Source organism: Elephas maximus, chromosome 16 (assembly GCF_024166365.1).
Source record: "Elephas maximus indicus isolate mEleMax1 chromosome 16, mEleMax1 primary haplotype, whole genome shotgun sequence".
In the NCBI taxonomy this organism is placed as follows: domain Eukaryota; kingdom Metazoa; phylum Chordata; class Mammalia; order Proboscidea; family Elephantidae; genus Elephas; species Elephas maximus.
In genome coordinates, this window is record NC_064834.1 from 40,274,064 (window position 1) to 40,291,888 (window position 17,825).

At 41.7% G+C, this 17,825-nt stretch overlaps 2 protein-coding genes across 2 annotated transcripts in view; both read right to left on the bottom strand.

The window, feature by feature from the left end:
- LOC126059966 (lysosomal acid lipase/cholesteryl ester hydrolase-like) overlaps nt 1–17,825 on the bottom strand; it is a 136,187-nt gene that overhangs the window by 75,614 nt on the left and 42,748 nt on the right. The gene's annotated exons all lie outside the window — the stretch shown is intronic.
- LOC126059963 (lysosomal acid lipase/cholesteryl ester hydrolase-like) overlaps nt 1–17,825 on the bottom strand; it is an 89,332-nt gene that overhangs the window by 28,759 nt on the left and 42,748 nt on the right. Inside the window, exons 2-3 of the mRNA XM_049856031.1 lie at nt 7,469–7,580; nt 968–1,085 (exon numbers count right to left, since the gene is read on the bottom strand). Of these exons, the coding sequence (XP_049711988.1) occupies nt 968–1,085; nt 7,469–7,579 (229 nt within the window). The 5' untranslated portion in view covers nt 7,580. The remainder of the gene's footprint in view (nt 1–967; nt 1,086–7,468; nt 7,581–17,825) is intronic.

Below are 17,825 nucleotides of genomic sequence, written 5' to 3' on the forward strand. Positions count from 1 at the left end.
ACAAGTTTTGGCTTTAGCAGGTTTTACTGTGCATGTATGTGTATTTTTTTTTTTAAAGTCAAAGCTACAAGAACTTTCATCTATTCCTAGTGAGAGTATTATCAGGACAAGCTCATATAGAAAGCAATTTAACAATATCTATGAAAATCACAAATGATCTGTCCCAAAAATTCTATTGCTGGAAATACACCTTATAAATAAATTTGAACACATCTAAGGTTAAGTACTGAACTATATTTGCGAGAAGGCTGTCCATTAATAGGGCACTTTCTAAATAAACCAAGATATAGCTATATAGTGGAATACTGTGTATCTCTAGAAATCAATGTTAAAGCACTCGATGTATTATATGGAAGGATCTACAAGACAACGTGGAAAAAAATCAAGGAATAAAACAGGGTGCATTATAGGCCACATTTTGTATAAACAGGGAGGGACGGGAAAATAAGAATTTATGTTTGTATTTGCTTTTATATACATAAGGAGATTCTGGAAGGAAATATAAGAAATTGAGGAGACTGAGAATGAGACAGGAGAGAGGTATTTTACTGTGTCTTTTTATTCTCTTTGATTTCTAAACTAAACAAGTACATTACCTATTTATAAAACTGAACATATTTTCAAATAGCAAAAGCTATCTAACTAAATGTTCAAAACATTCCATTAAATAAGATGCTTCCTTGTAACAAAGAAAGCAGAGGTTTTAGCATAACTTCAAACAATCTGACCTTAGAATCTTTAAGCAAAACATGAAATTAGATGACTCTTGTCCTTACTTCTTTAAAGAAAAAGTATTATTATATGCCTTGCATGAAAACAAAACTTTTAGTACTTTGGTCTATAAATAATCCCATTTCAATGTCTTCAAGTTAAATGTGAACTTGGTAATGGCCATAAAAGCCAGCTGAATTCCAGGAATGCGGTAATTTTTAAGAGCTTTCCTGGCTCCCCACAGAAAACACCATACCTTTATCAGAGTGCTTCTGCCTCCCGTGAGGGATTCGCTGAAGGCAAAGAATGTATCCATCTTCCGTCTCAACTAGGTGCTCCTCACTAGGGAATCCCCAGTGAGAGATAATTTCACTCTGTGGAAATAAAGAACAGTGGAAATTGTATGAACAGAATCTGACAAGATCTCCCACATTAACGAGCAAAGGAGAAAACAAAATGTCAATGACATTCTCCAAACTTTAAGAAATCAATCGTGTTACTGAAATTTTAGTCTGCTAAATCTAGTAGACAACACCCATTACAAAGGTAAATCCTCTACTTGTTTTACCCAGATGTTACCCACTGGTGTTTTATCATTCTAGCATGTGTTATACCAACCTAAACCCAACCCAACCCATTGCCGTCAAGTAGATTCTGACTCATAGAGACCGTAGAGAACACAGCAGAACTGCCTCATAGGGTTTCCACAGAATGGCTAGTGGATTCAAACTGCTGACCTTTTGGTGCAGACTGGGAGATGGAAGGTAAAGTGATAGAAGTGGAGACCATGGGCATTTGGACCACGTCCTCATGCAACTTACTTGTGCCTTCAGGTCCTGCTCAAGCCTGATCCTGTATATTACCTCCATTTTTTGTTTTTTTTTTTTAAATGATGGAGTGCTGCTGTGCACATCCAACTTTATAACTCTGTGGGTCAAACAACACCCAGTTCATGATGGGCAGGTCATGCTGCATAGTGGCTTGGTGTCCCATGGTTAAGTGTTCAGTCTCTACTAAGGCCCAGTAACAAGCCAAAGCTGTTTCTCAAAAGGAGAGTAGTTATCTGCAAAGGACGGTAGAGCTTTGCTCCAAAATCCTAGGGGTCTGCACTGTGGTTCACCAATAGAGGCCTGCCAAAGACTCCAAACAGCATTTCTGTCTGCCACTGACACTTCAAGCACCGTTACATCAGCCAGATCATATTGCCCAAGGGGCAGAGCAGCTTGCATGGCAGCCTGAACCTGTTGCAGAGCCTTCTCTTGTTCTGGGAGCCTCCAAAATCAGCAGCTTTTCGAGTCACTTGATAAATAGGCCAAAGTAGCACACCCAAATAAGAGACCCATTGTCTCCAAAATCCAAAGAGGCCCACTAGGTGTTGTACCTCCTTTTTAGTTGTGGGAGGGGCCGGATGCAATAACTTATTCTTCATTTTAGAAGGAATACTGTGACAAGCCCCACACCACTGGACCCCTAGAAATTTCACTGAGGTGGAAGGCGCCCGACTTTTTGTGAGATTAATTTCCCAGCCTCTAGCATGCAAATGTTTTACCAGTAAGTCCAGAGTCACTGACACTTCTTCCTTACTAGTTCCAGCCAGCATAATGTCATCAATGCATCAGAGTAATGGACCAGTGTGACGTTTCCTAAGAGGCAAAGGTAATCAAGGTCCCTGCAGACTAAATTATGACATAGGACTGGAGAGTTGATTTACCACTGAGGTAGGCAACTGAAGGTGTATTGCCAGCCTCGACAGCGAAAGGCAAAGGGCTTCTGGTGGTCCTTTGAGGCAGCAATGGAGAAAAATACATTAGGCTAGATCAATAGCTGCATAGCAGGTGCCAGGAGATGTATTATTTGTTCAGGCAATGAAAGCACATCTGGAACAGCAGCTGGAAGTGGAATCACCATGTGGTTAAGTTTTCAATAATCCACTATAATTCTCCAAGATCCATCTGTTTTCTGCACAGGCCACATAGGCGAGTTGAATGCAGATGTGGTGGGAATCACCACCCCTGTATCCTTCAAGTCCTTGATGGTGGCAATAATGTGTGCAATCTCTCCAGGAATATGGTATTGCTTTTGGTTTAATATTTTCCTAAGTCGGGGCAGTTCTAATGGCTTCCACTTGGCTTTTCCTACCATAATAGCCCTTACTCCACTTGTCAGAGATCCAATGTGGGAGTTCTGCCAATTGCTGAGTATATCTATTCCAATTATGCTTTACTGAACTGGAGAAATCACTACAGGATGGGTTCAGGGACCCACTGGAAATACCATAAGACAGACATGAGCTAAAACTCCATTAATAACCTGACTTCTATACGCTCCACTCTGACTGGTAGGCCACAGTGACATTTTGGGTCTCCTGCAATTAGTGTCAGTTCAGAACCAGTATCCAGTAATTCCCAAAAAGTCTGATTATTTTCTTTTCCCCAATGAACAGTCACTCTCTAAAAGTTCATAGATCCCTTTGAGGAAGGCTGAGAGAAAGATTAACAGTATAAGTTTTTGGCAGTGTACTGGTGTCCTTCCTCAAGGGGACCCAGTCTCCCCTTCATTCAAGGGGTTGTGAGTCTTTAAACTCGCTCAAGTCTGGGAACTGACTGAGGGGCCATGACCCTCTATTCTGATGATTTGAGTTAGACCGCTGTTTATTTGACCTAGAATTCATCTGCTTGCACAAATCAAGTAAATATTTAGTAGATTTCTTATGACTCAGTAGCCAACGTCATACATCCATACGAGTCAGACTATTCTGATTACTGCTTTGACTGTGCTGTCCATTACAGTAACCATGCCCATTTTGTCTTTGTCAGTTGAGTGCTGCCACTTGGCCCCTACCACCATGGCGTCTAACCAGTCCCATTGTAGTTAGGTGTCTTAATTCAGCTCGGGCAGTTCCCACTGTCAAATCTCATTTGCATAAAAGAGCAGTCTTCACGGATGCTGGGACTCCCTTCACATATTTTTCCTCACCATTGTGGTAAAAGGTGTGTCTTCTGGGCACTCCATGTGTGGGTCTGTGGGTCTAACGTGATAAATCCACTCTAGCATGCCAATTTCCCTAAGCCTTTAGATACTTTTTCTACAGTATACTTCAACTTGATTTCGTGTAGGCCACTGCATAATCCATGCTTCAGCAACCCAACCAAAGAAACTATTAGATCCTTTCCTAACTTCGAGCTGAAACGTTGAATAAAGAATATGTGCTTAGTGGGCCCATATCAATAAACTCAGAATGATCTATCTTTATGTTCTTTGCACCATTATCCCACACCCTTAATAGCCATTCCCACACATATTCCCCAGGTTTCTGGTTGTACATATTAGAAAAGTCAAACAGTTCTTTCGGAGTGTAGCATACCTCTTCCTGGGTCACACTTTATCCTTCACCTTTTGGGGCTCACTGGGATTTAAGTCTAGTTATAGGTCTAGAAGCCAAAATCAGTTGTGGGGAAATGTTTTGAGAACAATGAGCATCATTTCATAAAGCATCTGTCCCAGGCAATGACTCAGAAAAAGGCTCTTCAGATGCAGCTGTGTTAATCTCATTAGATGGGGTTGAAGAGGCTAATGATTTTACTGGGGACAGTGGTTTAGCAGACAAAAATGTAGTAATCTCTTCAGATGGGAGTGAGAGGGCTGGTTCCGTTGGCAGGAGTCTTTCAATGGAATTTACTGGCTCAGTGTCTCCAGTTTGCTGATTATCTGCCCATACGTCCCCATCCCAAGTTTCAAGATCCCATTTCTTCCCAGTCAATGCCCTCCTTTAACTTCAGACACCTCTCGAGGTTGGCAGTTGAGTTGGCATTGTAATTCAGCCACTTTTATGCTAAGACTCTGGGTTTGATTTTCGGCAATATCAGCTCTGTTACTACAATAAGGATTTCTTTCAAGGCACAAATGGAAACTCTGAGGTCATTTCTGTGGCACTTGAGCTTTGACTCTGAAGTCCTGAGCTCATCTTTTTCTTTCACCACTTTGTCTAGCGAAAGTAGGACCACACAGCCAGCTTCCTTATACTTCTTATTATGACAAAATTGTAGAAAGGTATCACACATGCAATCACCCAGAGCCTCACCTTTCACCAATACCTGATCTATTGGTGGTGATATTGTGCATATCTGTATTGCCACCTCACACTGTGGATTAGGAGTAGCCTCTTTACTACTGGGAGCCCTGGTGGCACAGTGGTTTAGAGCCTGGCTGCTAACCAAAAGGTTGGCACTTTGAATCCACCAGCCGTTCCTTGTAAATCCTACAGGGGCAGCTCTACTCTGTCCCACTCGGTCACCATGAGTCAGAATCAATTCAACGGCAACAGGTTTTTTTTTTTTTTTTTGGTTTTCTTTACTACTGGAGACAAAGTCATCAACATCTTTAAGACTAACCAGACTTGAGAATCAATTTAGAAAACTCATCTTTACAATTCTGTTTGTCTAGAACCACTCTCAATACCAAATGTCTTAGGCTGAGTTCTCTAGAGTAGCAAAACCAGTAAAGCATATAAGTACATACATATAGAAAGATTTATATCAAGGAAATGGCTCAGGTGGTTGTAGAGGCTGGAACACCCCAAGTCAGTGGGTCAGCATAGAGGCTTCTCCAGATTCACATAGCCACAGGGGCTGATGAACCCAAGATCAGCAAGTCAAAGAGCAGGGCTCTTGTTCACAGCTGCAAAGATTGTCGAGTCCCCAAAACAGGAGGTCAGATGAACAGGAGCCAGCTGCAGGATCCAGAATAAGCAAAAGCCCAGGAGCCTTGCCAGAATGTCCACTTATATTTGATGCAGGCCACATAAAAAAAAAAAAAAAAACCCAAGGAAAATCCCTTTCAACTGATTGGCTACTCACAGCAGATTCCTTCATGGAGGCGATCACATTATATCAAATCTCATCATGGAAGTGATCACAACATCATACCACTGCCAAACCACTGAGAATCACAGCCCAGCCAAGTTGATACACAACCTTAACCGTCACACTCAGTGACACAATCAGCTACTAACCAGAAGGCTGACAATTTGATTCCTCCCAACAGAGATGCAGAAGAAAGGCCTAATGATCTACTTCCATAAGATTAAAACCAAACCCTTACTGAGTCGATTCCAATGCATGGTGATCCCATGTGTCACAGAGTAGAACTGTTCCATAGGGTTTTCTTGGCTGTAAAACTTTATGGCAGAAGATCTCCAGGACCTTCTTCTGTGGTGCTACTGGGTGGGTCTGTAGGCTGATAGTCGAGCATAAACCATTTGTACCACCTTTGGTTTCCAAAAGATTACAGCCACTGAAAACCCTCTGGAGGCACAGTTCTACTCTGAAACACATGGGGTCACCATGAGTTGAAATCGACTTGACAGCAATGGGTTTGGTATTGGTTTTTTGGTATTGGTAAATAAAGCATAAAAAACATTAATGGGTTTTTATCAGTGGACTGACAAAATTACACTAGAATGTCAAGGTGGAGTTGAAGAAAAAGATGATAAAAATAGTGAATTATGATCAAATTTACTTCTCCATAAGGAAAGATTCCTCAGGCAATTCTTAATAAATAATTCAGTGGGATATGGATAATTTAAGTATTCAGGAAATTTAAAGTAAAGAAGTGCTCACTGTCCTCCCTGCCACAAATACTTGAAAGGTTTAATTTTTTAAAAAATTCCTACTGGAAGGAGTAAAAAAAAAAAAAAAGGGAGGAAGAGGAAGATAAAAGATTTGGGACAAGAAAAATAACTTAACCTTAAGATCCTGATATCGACTCTTCAATTGGTCATGACATCTTCAAAGCTGCTATTTTTAAAATATAATCTGTATTTTCCCACCATGTATGCCAACGTAAGGCGTTTCCAATTTTTATTGTTTACTTAAAATTACTAATTTTGAAATGTCTTAATTAATCAAGATGTTATTTTTGCTTATTTGTTCTAAAGACATTTTTTTCAGATGCTTTGAATTTTGTTTTGACCTGTGTTTCCCTGATAGTCACTATCGACGTTTAATGTGATCTAAAACGAGGACTCGGTACATTCATGCAATGTTTTGACACTTCTTTACTGCTCTTCAAAACAAATTCAGTGCGACTTAAAAATGAAACCAATTAATAAAAATTATTATTTATTTTATTAAGGAGTATATAGTTTTAACAGTAAAATAGGATTTGTGAAATACACATTTAAACCAGTTGCCATCGAGTCAATTCTAACCCATGGTGACCACATGTGTGTCAGAGTAGAACTGTGCTCTATAGGGTTTTTGATGGGTGATTTTTCACAAGCAAATCGCCAGGCCTTTCTTCCTAGGTGCCACATGGTAGACTCCAACCTCCAACCTTTTGGTTAGCTGTCAAAATGTTAACCAGTTGCACCAACCGGGAACTCCTGAAAAACACATTACCTGGTAGGAAAAGTCTAGCGAACTCAATCTAAGATTCGGGGAAAGTGAAAAGTATATGGGATAGAAAGACACCAGAGTTTGTGACTTATTTTGGGACATATAACTGGATTTAAGAAAATAATAATTAACATTGTCACAAAGCCAAAAACCAAATCTATTGCCATCGAGTCGATTCTGACTCATAGTGACCCTAAAGGATAGAGTATAACTGCCTCATAGTTCCCAAGGAGCGCCTGGTGGATTTGAACTGCCAACCTTTGGGTTAGCAGCCATAGCACTTAACCACTATGACACCAGGGTTTCCATATATTGCCATAAACCAGGTACATTTTAAAAGCAAGTGACTCTGAGAAATTTACCACATTCATGTTGACTTCAGGGTCCACAGGTGTCCACTTCCCTCTGGGCCCGTCCGAATGCACAGTCCCAAGGGCCAAACAGACCACCAACCCCAAGAGCCGCATTTTCATTCTGTGTAAAACGGTTGGTCTATTGTTAATTGCCCCAGTTTCACTACTCAAAAATATGTTGGCAGATTAATGCTCCCATGAAAAGTTCTGAACATGTTTAGGCCAAGTAAAAGTTAGGTGAAGGGCAAGTATGCAACAAACGACTCTATTATCTAGAAGCAAGAAAATGAAAAATTCCTTTTTACTAGGAACCAGCCCCCCCCTCCCCTCGGTTAACATGTGACCTTTGCAACACAACACACCCACTCACTTCCCCACCACAAGGTTAAAAAAAAAACGAGTTCCCAGAGAAGTAACAGAATTTCAGGAAGACTCAGAAGAAGACACAAGTGAGCAAACGGGAAGATCCACAAAATTCCAGTCTGTTAAGCTCCCACTTCTTCCCCTCTACTTGTGATTTAAACGTTAAAAAAAAATAAAAATAAAAAATTGCCATTGAGTCAATTTGAACTTACAGGGACACCGAGTGTGTCAGAGTAGAATTATGCCCCACAGGGTTTTCAATAGCTGATTTTTCAGGAGTAAATTGCCAGGCCTTTCTTTCGAAAGCAACTCTGCGTGGGCCTGGAGATTTGTACCACCCACGGGCTTCAATGTAATCATTAAGTCTGGCCAATATTAGCTCTTGCCTTGTACTGTCTACTCCGTTCTGTTCTTGCCCCCAAATTACACATCAGGATTCAAATGTGTCACCCAAGGAAAAAAACAGACATAAAACGGAGCCTGCAAGATAAACTGAGGGAAGAAGAACGTCCGTTTTTTCTTCTGAAACCTCCCAACCATTAACAAAAAACAGTTTCTGGCAGCGATGGTCAGAAACACCAGATTTATCAGCGTAGAAAGGACCTTGGGGGTGAATACCCCAACGACCTCCAGCTAAATGCGAAGTGAGCTGACTTTCCCACAGACACCTAAATGGTTAGAGGCAAAGCTGGCACTAGAGCCCAGGCCTCATACTTACTTACTTACTTACTTTACTTTACTTACTTACTTTAAGTAAATCTACTCACTTAGAAAGATGCATGTATGTATGCCCATAGAAAGACTTGTACAACAATGTTCATGGCAGCTTTGTGTGTAATACCCAAAAATCGAGAAGTCCACATGGGTAAATGGATAAAGAAACCCTAGTGTATACATAAAATGGAATACTACTCATCAATAAAATGGAATGACCACACAACAACATAGATAAATCTCAAAATAATTATGCTGAGTGAAAGAACCAAACAAAAAAAGCATACTGCATGATGCCATTTATATAAAACTATATAAAATGCAACTTATTCTATATTGTCAGAAAGCAAATCAATGAGGAAAGGAGAGAAGGGAGGAAAAGATTACAAGCCTTTTGGGGGTGATGGGTATGTTCATTATCTTGATTGTGCTGATGTACCCGTAGGTGTATAAATATGCCCAAACTGACAAAATTATACACTTAAAATATGACTTGCTATTGTATGTCAAAGATCCCAGTTAATGTGCTCAGCTGCTAGCTGAAAGGTTGGAGGTTCGAGTCCACCCAGAGGTAGACTTGAAAGGAAGGCCTGGTGATCTACTCCCGAAAAAATCAGCCACTGAAAATCCTACGGAGCACAGTTCTACTGTGACATACACGGGGTCACGATGAATCCGAGTTAACTAGAAGGCAACTTTTGTTTTTAAATTATATGTTAATTATACCTCAATAACCAAACCGTATCCATCAAGTGGATTCCAAAGCATAGAGACCCTATAGGACACAGCAGAACTGCCCCATTGGGTTACCAAAAAGCGGCTGGTGGATTTGAACTGCCAACCTTTTGGTCCGCAGCCAAACTCTTAACTGCTGTGCCACCAGGGCTCTGTGACTTGTATTTAAACTGATATTCCATGTCTTTAATTAGGTCTGCATGTAAATAAATTGGTTTTCAGATGTTAAAAGTGAATTGACTATAGGTGGAGCACAGGGCACTTTTAGGGCAGTGAAACTATTCTGTATATTACCCATTTGTCAAAATCCATAGGACTGTATAACACAAACCATGAACCCTAATATAAACTACGGACTTTAGTAGTTAATAATAACACGTCAATATTGGTTCATCAATTGTAACAAATGTACTACATGGATGCAAGATGTTATAATAGGAGAAGGACTCCACCTAGCACAAACTGTTTGCACTCAACTGCTAGCCAAAGGTTGAACCCACCCAGTGGCACCTTGGAAGAAAAGGCCTGATGCTCTGCCTTTCATTAAGATTATAGCCAATAAAATCCTATGCAAGAAAACCCCATGGAGCAGTTACACTCTATAACACACAGGGTCACCGTGAGTCAGGATCGGCTCAACGGCAATTAACAACAACAAAAACAGTAACAGAAACAGCGGCCAATGGGTCAGGGGATATTTGGGAACCCTGTACTTTCTGTACAACTTTTCTATAAACCTAAAGCTGCTCTAAAAATTAAATCTATAAAAAAGGGAATTGATTCTCTCCTAAAGTTATTTCTCGGAGCAGTTGTGACCCTCGAACTTCTTGACAGAAGGAATGTGGTCTTGAGTCTGTGTTGGCAGGGAAGCCCACAGCTTTTACTCACAAGTTTTTATTTCTTTATGGTAGTTGGGAAGAGTTGCACAGCCCCAGGTTACCTGTTACCATAAATACCACCTCCCAAAACTTCATTATTATTAGGGAATAAGGAGTAGATTGAAATGGAAAAATTAAAGGTTATGACAATTTAGAATAACATTTGGCAGTAGCTGCTTTCGACGTAGCACCTAGCCTACAGAACTTGGACCAGCTGGCCAGAGGAATTTTCATGAGAGTTAACAGCTGATGTTACTCAAAGGCAAATGGGTCACTGAATTAATTCTCCTCCCAACACAACACTGGCCACATTTCTCAACATATTCGTCAAGCAGGTCTTATAACGCTGATAAGTGAGAAATTCAAAGGAGAAAAAGCTCCCTCCAGGGATGTTCTCTGGTCCTCTTACCCCAGGCTGGGCCTGGTGTCCTTTTCTGGGCTCTCTTAAAAGTACCTTTGGAAACCCTGGTGGTGTAGTGGTTAAGTGCTACCACTGCTAACCAAAAGGTTGGCAGTTTGAATCCACCAGGTGCTCCTTGGAAACTCTATGGGGCAGTTCTACCCTGTCCTATAGGGTCACTATGAGTCAGAATTGACTCCACCGTTTCGGGTTTTAGCACCTTCATCCCAGGTCTTTCTACGTTGTGCCTGTCTGCTCTCATTTTATCCCAGCTCAGGAGGACAGAGGCCGTGTTGATTCAACTTTGTACCTCCAAGACTTAGCTAAGAGCCTACAGACCTTGAAAAATAGGGTAGGGGAGGTCCACCAGTTCGTGGCTGAAGAAAGACACCAAAGCAGCTTACCATTTAGCTTTGTAGTAACAACAACGGTGGCGGCTGCTCCTACTTAAGCTCTTGCTTTGTGCCAGACACCGCAAGCAGCGCTTCTCATTTACTATGTAAATTCCTCCTCCAGCAGTACTGTTAAACCCAATCTTATTTGGAATCTGAGGTTCACCCAAGTTAAGTACCCAAAGCAAAATCTCATCAGGTTAAATAGCTGTATTGCGGGATTTTATTCAGGACTGTTGCCAAAGTAAGCTCTCAGGCACGCCCTTGGCTAATGAGTTAAGACAGGCAAGACAGGCTGGCTGCGGTAGCTAACGAGAGGAGAGGATCAAAAAGGAGGAGAGCTGGGAATCAGAAATCCCAGGTGGCCCCGCAATTCGGGGACCTGGGCAGTTTCGCTGACTGGCGACTGCTAGTACCCAGGAAACCTGAGAGCTCTGTCTTCCTGGGTCCTTGGGAGGTGCCTTGGGCCACCTGCCGCAGAAAAGGCACCAATAGCTACCCCATGCAAGACCCACCCGGCTCCAGGAGCAGAGGGCCCTGCACAGGCTCAGGGTCGCAGGGACTGAGCATCTGGGGACAGCGCGCGGCCTCCCCGCAGAGCCCGTGCAGAGAGGCCGGGCGTGGGCTCCTACGCCGCATCCGCAACTGGTGGCGCGGCCAGGACCTGCACTCACCGGGAGCTGCTGTACCTGGCAGCCGTCCGGGGTCCCTGTGTCCACTCACTGTGGCCGGGGCGCTATGAGTGGATTTGTAGGGACCAGAGGCGGCTCCCCCGGGAGGGGGGTCCCTGGGCTACCCGCGCCGCCCATCACAGCTGCCAACGACCTGGAAGTACCACGAAGACTCCGGCCCCGCCGAGCGCCGCCGGGGCGAGGAGTCAAGGGGCCAGGGTGGAGCATGCGCCCTAAGTCGGCCGAAGAGGGTCTGAGCCAGGCGGTGCCCTCGCCTCCGCCTCCCAGCCGGGCTGGTCTCCGGGTCCACTGCGCCCCCGCTGGGAAGAACGGGAAACTGCACCATTCCCCGGGAGGGCCGCGCTAGCCTAGTCTCTCAGGGGCGGCTTATGTGCCTATGTCTCTGCCCGAGGAGTTCCTGCGCGGCTGGCAGCCCGAGCGCTTGGCACAGAGTATGCGGGCTCTATGAGTGAAAATAATAATGACTCTGTGTATTCCTTCCATCTTCTTTTCATGCTTCCTGCATCCTTTAATATTTTCCCGGTAGAATCCTTCACTACTGCAACTTGAAGTTTTTCTTCAGTTCTTTCAGCTTTAGAAATGCTTTTGGTTTTCTATCTCCACCTCTTTGCGCCTGTCATTATAATACTTTACTTTGTCTTCTCGAGATGCCCTTTGAAATCTTCTGCTCAGTTCTTTTACTTCATTGTTTCTTCCTTTTCCTTTAGCTACTCTATGTCCAAGAGCAAGTTTCAGAATCTCCTCTGACATCCATTTTGGTCTTTTCTTTCTTTTTAATGACCTCTTGCTTTCTTTATGTATGAGGTCCTTGATGTCACTCCACAATTCATCTGGTGTTCAGTCATTAGTATTCAACACATCAAATCTATTCTTGAGATGGCCTCTAAATTCAGGTGGGATATACTCAAGGTCCTACTTTGGCTCTCATCCACTTGTTCTCTTTTTCTTCAGTTTTAACTTGAACTTGCATATGAGCGATTGATGGTCTGTTCCACAGTCGGCCCCTGCCTTGTTCTTACTGATGATTTTGAGCTTTTCCATTGTCTCTTTGCACAGACGGTAGACATTCAACCATTTCAAAGGTAGCATATGATCAGGAACCAATGGTGCTGAAGGAAGAAGGCCAAGCTGCTCTGACGGCACTGGTGAAAAACAACGCTCCAGGAATTGATGGAATATCAATTGAGATGTTTCAACAAATGGATGCAACGCTAGCAGTGTTCACTTGTCTAGGCCAAGAAATTTGGAAGACAGCTACCTGGCCAACCAACTGGAAGGGATCCATATTTATGCCTATTCCCAAGAAAGGTGATCCATCCAAATGTGGAAATTATCGAACAATACCATTAATATCACATGCAAGCAAAATTTTGTTGAAGATCATTCAAAAGCAGCTGTAGCAATATATCAACAGGGAACTGCCAGAAATTCAGGCCGGATTCAGAAGAGGATGTGGAACCAGGGATATCATTGCTGACGTCAGATGGATCCTGGCTGAAAGCAGAGAATGCCAGAAGGATGTTTACCTGTGTTTTATTGACTACACAAAGGCATTTCACCGTGTGGATCCTAACAAATTATGGATAACATTGTGAAGAATGGGAATTCCAGAACACTTTATTGTGCTCACGAGGAACCTCTACGTAGATCAAGAGGCAGTTGTTTGGACAGAACAAGGGGGGGGGATCCTGCGGGGTTTAAAGTCAGGAAAGGTGTGTGACAGGGTTGTGTCCTTTCACCATACCTATTCAATCTGTATGCTGAGCAAATAATCCAAGAAGCTGGACTATATGAAGAAGAACAGGGCATAAGAATTGGAGGAAGACTCATTAACAACCTGCATTATGCAGATGACACAACCTCGCTTGCCGAAAGTGAAGAGGACTTGAAGCACTTATTGACAAAGATCAAAGACCACAGCCTTCAGTATGGATTACACCTCAATATAAAGAAAACAAAAATCCTCACAACTGGACCAATAAGCAACATTATGAAAAATGGAGAAAAGTTTGAGTTTCTCAAGGATTTCATTTTACTTGGATCCACAAACAACAGCCATGGAAGCAGCAGTCAAGAAATCAAAAGACCCATTCATTGAACAAATCTGCTGCAAAGGACCTCTTTAAAGTGTTGAAAAGCAAAGATGTCACCTTGAAGACTAAAGTGCACCTGACCCAAGCCATGGTATTTTCAATCGTATCATATGCATGTGGAAGCTGGACAATGAATAAGGAAGACCAAAGAAGAATCAACGCCTTTGAATCACTGCCACTGATGGATTATAGATATTTCTTAGATGCCCATTCCCTCTGGGCCTAGAGCAATTTTTTTTTTTTTAACCCTAGTATGTCACGGAAATGCTGGTAGCATAGTGGTTAAGAGCAATGGGTTGTATGTGATAAGAATGTTATGTTCTGTCTGTCTCTTGATGAGAATAAGTTCATAAGCAACTCTGAGCTTCTTAACAGGCAGTGTAAAAAGGGAAAGCAGGTGGATTTTCTCATGCTCCTCTTATTTTAGATAGTAGCAAAGAGACATGCACAGTTCAAACCTCTGGCCCCTTGAACTGTGTGTGTCTCAAGCAGTGTCCTAGAAGAGAAAGAGCTTTTTCTCCTTCAGTCTCGGACCCCTCAAGGCTCCAAAGGGATCACCAGAGCTTACTTTCTCAGACTTACAAATGAATTCTGCTCATAAGGAAAGTATTGGTCAAACCCTCAAGAAGTTAAGTCAATCCTCAAATTCTGTTTCAGCCCGCACTGTCATGTTCTTGTGGTTTCAGCTATCATGCGTGGGTGTCTTTGATGCTTTCACAGGTTTTTAAGTGGGTAACATTGGTGGGTTTGCTTCATTGGAGCCTAGCTATTAGATTTAGCTGTCAGGACTGACTCCCTTGAGCCCCCAGCCCAACCAGCCCATTCTTTTCCTTCTTTGGTTTTCATCCTCTGACACTAAACCTGTTAGAATAATCACTGTTGTTAGGTGACATCAAGTAGGTTCTGACTCATAGCGGCCCTATGTACAACGAATAAAACACTACCCAATTCTGTACCGTCCTCACAATCATTGCTATGCTTGAGCACATTCTTGCAGCTACTGTGTCAATTCGTCTCATTGAGGGTCTTCCTCTTTTTCATTAACCCTCTACTTTACCAAGCATGATGTCCTTAATTCAAATGCATCAATTCTTCTTTGGTCTTTCGTATTCATTGCCCAGCTTTTTCATGTGTATGAGATGAGTGAAAATACCATGGCTTGGGTCAGGTGCACCTTAGTCCTCAAAGTGACATCTTTGCTTTTCAACACTTTGAAGAGGTCACTACAGAATAGTCACCAGAGGCCAATTAATAAAGCCCTGTGCAGCAAGACCTGGAAGCCATGGCTTCAGCCTTTGTCCAGGCTTACGATTCCTACCTCAAGGCACTGTAAAGAATAACAGACTTCATTGCCTTCCTTGTACACAGCTCACCTGGGTAGAAGGCTGTATCCAACATACAAATGCAACCATCTCAGGGAAACCAATCAGTTAAAATCTTGTCAGTTGTCCACTGTATGTCATGGAGGATGCTGAAAAGTAGACAAAATATGTCAGGCAACCAAAAACAGCATTACTTAATTGAATCCCCCCCCCCTCCAAAAAAAACCATATCCTATCTGTATTGACTAAAGTGGTGTCATTTTTTGAATTGGCAAGCTTTAAACACTTTTTATTCACACAAAATTTATGTAATAGCTTCGTAGATGATTAGGTCTTTTTAGGACACAGGGTGTATCTTCTTTTTTCACAGTGCCAAGCTTTATGCCTTGCACAAAATGAGTTCAAAAGAGATTTGTGGATTAGACGATCATTTTAAAAGATAATGGCTCAAAATCAAGGCTGAAAAATTGAAAAGAAAATTTTTTTTGAGCATTTATCAATGTAGTTCAGGGCTCCTTGCCTACAGGGATGGTTTTTCACAAAAGGTGTTCACTCATTTCAGACAGGATTGACCACACTGTTTCCTACACTGTTCTACACTTCTCCAGTTGATCATGATTTCCTGTTTTATCTTGACATGCTCTTCCTGACAGAGTTGGAGGACAGGAATCCTTTCTTTTCTAGCTATTCCAGGAGTCAAATCACCTTTCTGAGAGTACAACAATCAAGACTGTGCATATTTATTACAATCTCAAAGTTATTTGGTACCAACTCATCAAAAGGCTTTGGTACTACCCCCCCCCATAAATAAATAAATAAATAAAGCATATAATTGGAAAAACCCATTACCAAAGATGCAATCTCTCTTTTTTAATGACCTTTGTGCTTTTTTTTTTTTCTTTCGAAATTTGGATGGAACTCTTTTGACATCCATCAAACCAAAAACAATTCCTGGATATCAAAGATGCACGCTTGTAGTGTTGTGTAACATGAAAGACTCATAGAGGGTGGGGTAACTGCAAAGATCAAAATCTAATACTTTGTTTTAAAGATAAAGATGGAGTTTAAGGAAAGTCAAGATTAATGGCCAAATTGAGAATGGAGCCTGGTCAGTATCAGTTCCACAGTATGTCTATAGGAGGAGTTTGGGATTGGAAGGAGGTCATTGCAGCTGCATTTACATGGTACTTTACAAACTCAGCAAACATTAATTTTACATAACAAAAACAGTAGAGGATGCTGATGGAGAATACCTGCGTGGTATGTTAGTTTTCCCCAAGAGACTTCTTGACACCCCCATTGACCCAGATCACTGATGTGTATTTGGATTTCAGCACTTTATATTTTTGATCCATCTATGTCTTGCTTCTACTGAAGTTGCTGGAACGCTCATCAACCTCTTTAAAACATTGATAACATATAAAATCATCCCCATTAAAAGGCATACTATTGCCTGGAAAGCAGAGAAAATAGTATTCGCTTCACCTGTCAAAGGGACTGTTGCAAAGATCAAAGCCTTGTGAAAAAGCTTAAACTCCAGAAGGCACAATGTAGAATGCAAAGGGCTATTTTTGGTACAACTAAAACAATTTGGCAAAGAAAAGGGTTTTGCTTACTTCGTGTGGAATTGAACTTGAAATCTGCACTTAGCATAATACATAAATACTCAGTAAATACTCTTCCAGTGAATTAATGGCTGATAAACTGTTTTAAAAATCAGAATATTACTTGATGATGCCTTTCAGGGGTCACAAGAGACCAGAGCTACTTCCATTTTGAAAAATTTTCCATATACAGAGACTCCCAGCCTTACGACAGGGTTCTGTTCCTTCTGATGTAAGTAGACCTCATTAAATTTTTCATTATTATTGCCTTTTATTATCAGCATCTTTATAAATCCCATCTTTATTTGTCTTTGGGGTCTGGAAACATGACATATAAACTTACAGATATATTTTGATACAAACACACATAGGTACACATTGCTGACTATAAGATGTATAAAACAAAAACAAAACACAGACGGTTGTGTGATTCATCATAACGTGAATATCTTCTAAGTCAGCGACTACCTGTATCGAAAAATAAATAAATGCCAAGAGTTAAAAATATAATGTATTTTAAATATTTACATTCAACAAATTGTTGTTGTTGTGTGCTGAGTCAATTTTGACTCATAGCACCCCTGACTCTAAAGGACAGAGTAGAACTTCCCCACAGGGTTTTCTAGGCTTTAATCATTATGACAGCAGATCACCAGGTCTTTTCTCCCATGGAACAGCTGGTGGATTCAAACTGCTGACCTTTCGGTTAGCAGCTAAGGGCTTATACATTGCACCACTGGGGCTCTCCCCCCTTCCCCCAACAAATTAGCACCTTTCATGCCCACAAACCAAATAATCTTCATTTCTTGGAGATAATGTCAATAGTCTAAATTTTGGTCCTTAATAAATTGAGGTCTGGGTTAAAGGCTTCTCCAGTCTCTTATCCTGCCCTTCCCCCATGTCTGTGGTACTGACCATTCATTTATCTATTCAGGCAAATTTTTATTTTCATAAGTCATATTTGGGACAGCTATTCCTTGGGAAAACTTTTCAGATATTACTTATTAGGCAAGAATCAGTCACAATTCAAGGTAGACCTGACCACAGCCACATCTACCCTAAAACCCAGAACTAACCAGCCCTCAAACTACCAACTGGCTCCTAAAGCAACAAAGCTCACTACCTTTCCAAGAGGAAGGAACTACAGAAAGCCTTCCTATAAAAAGCAAAGTG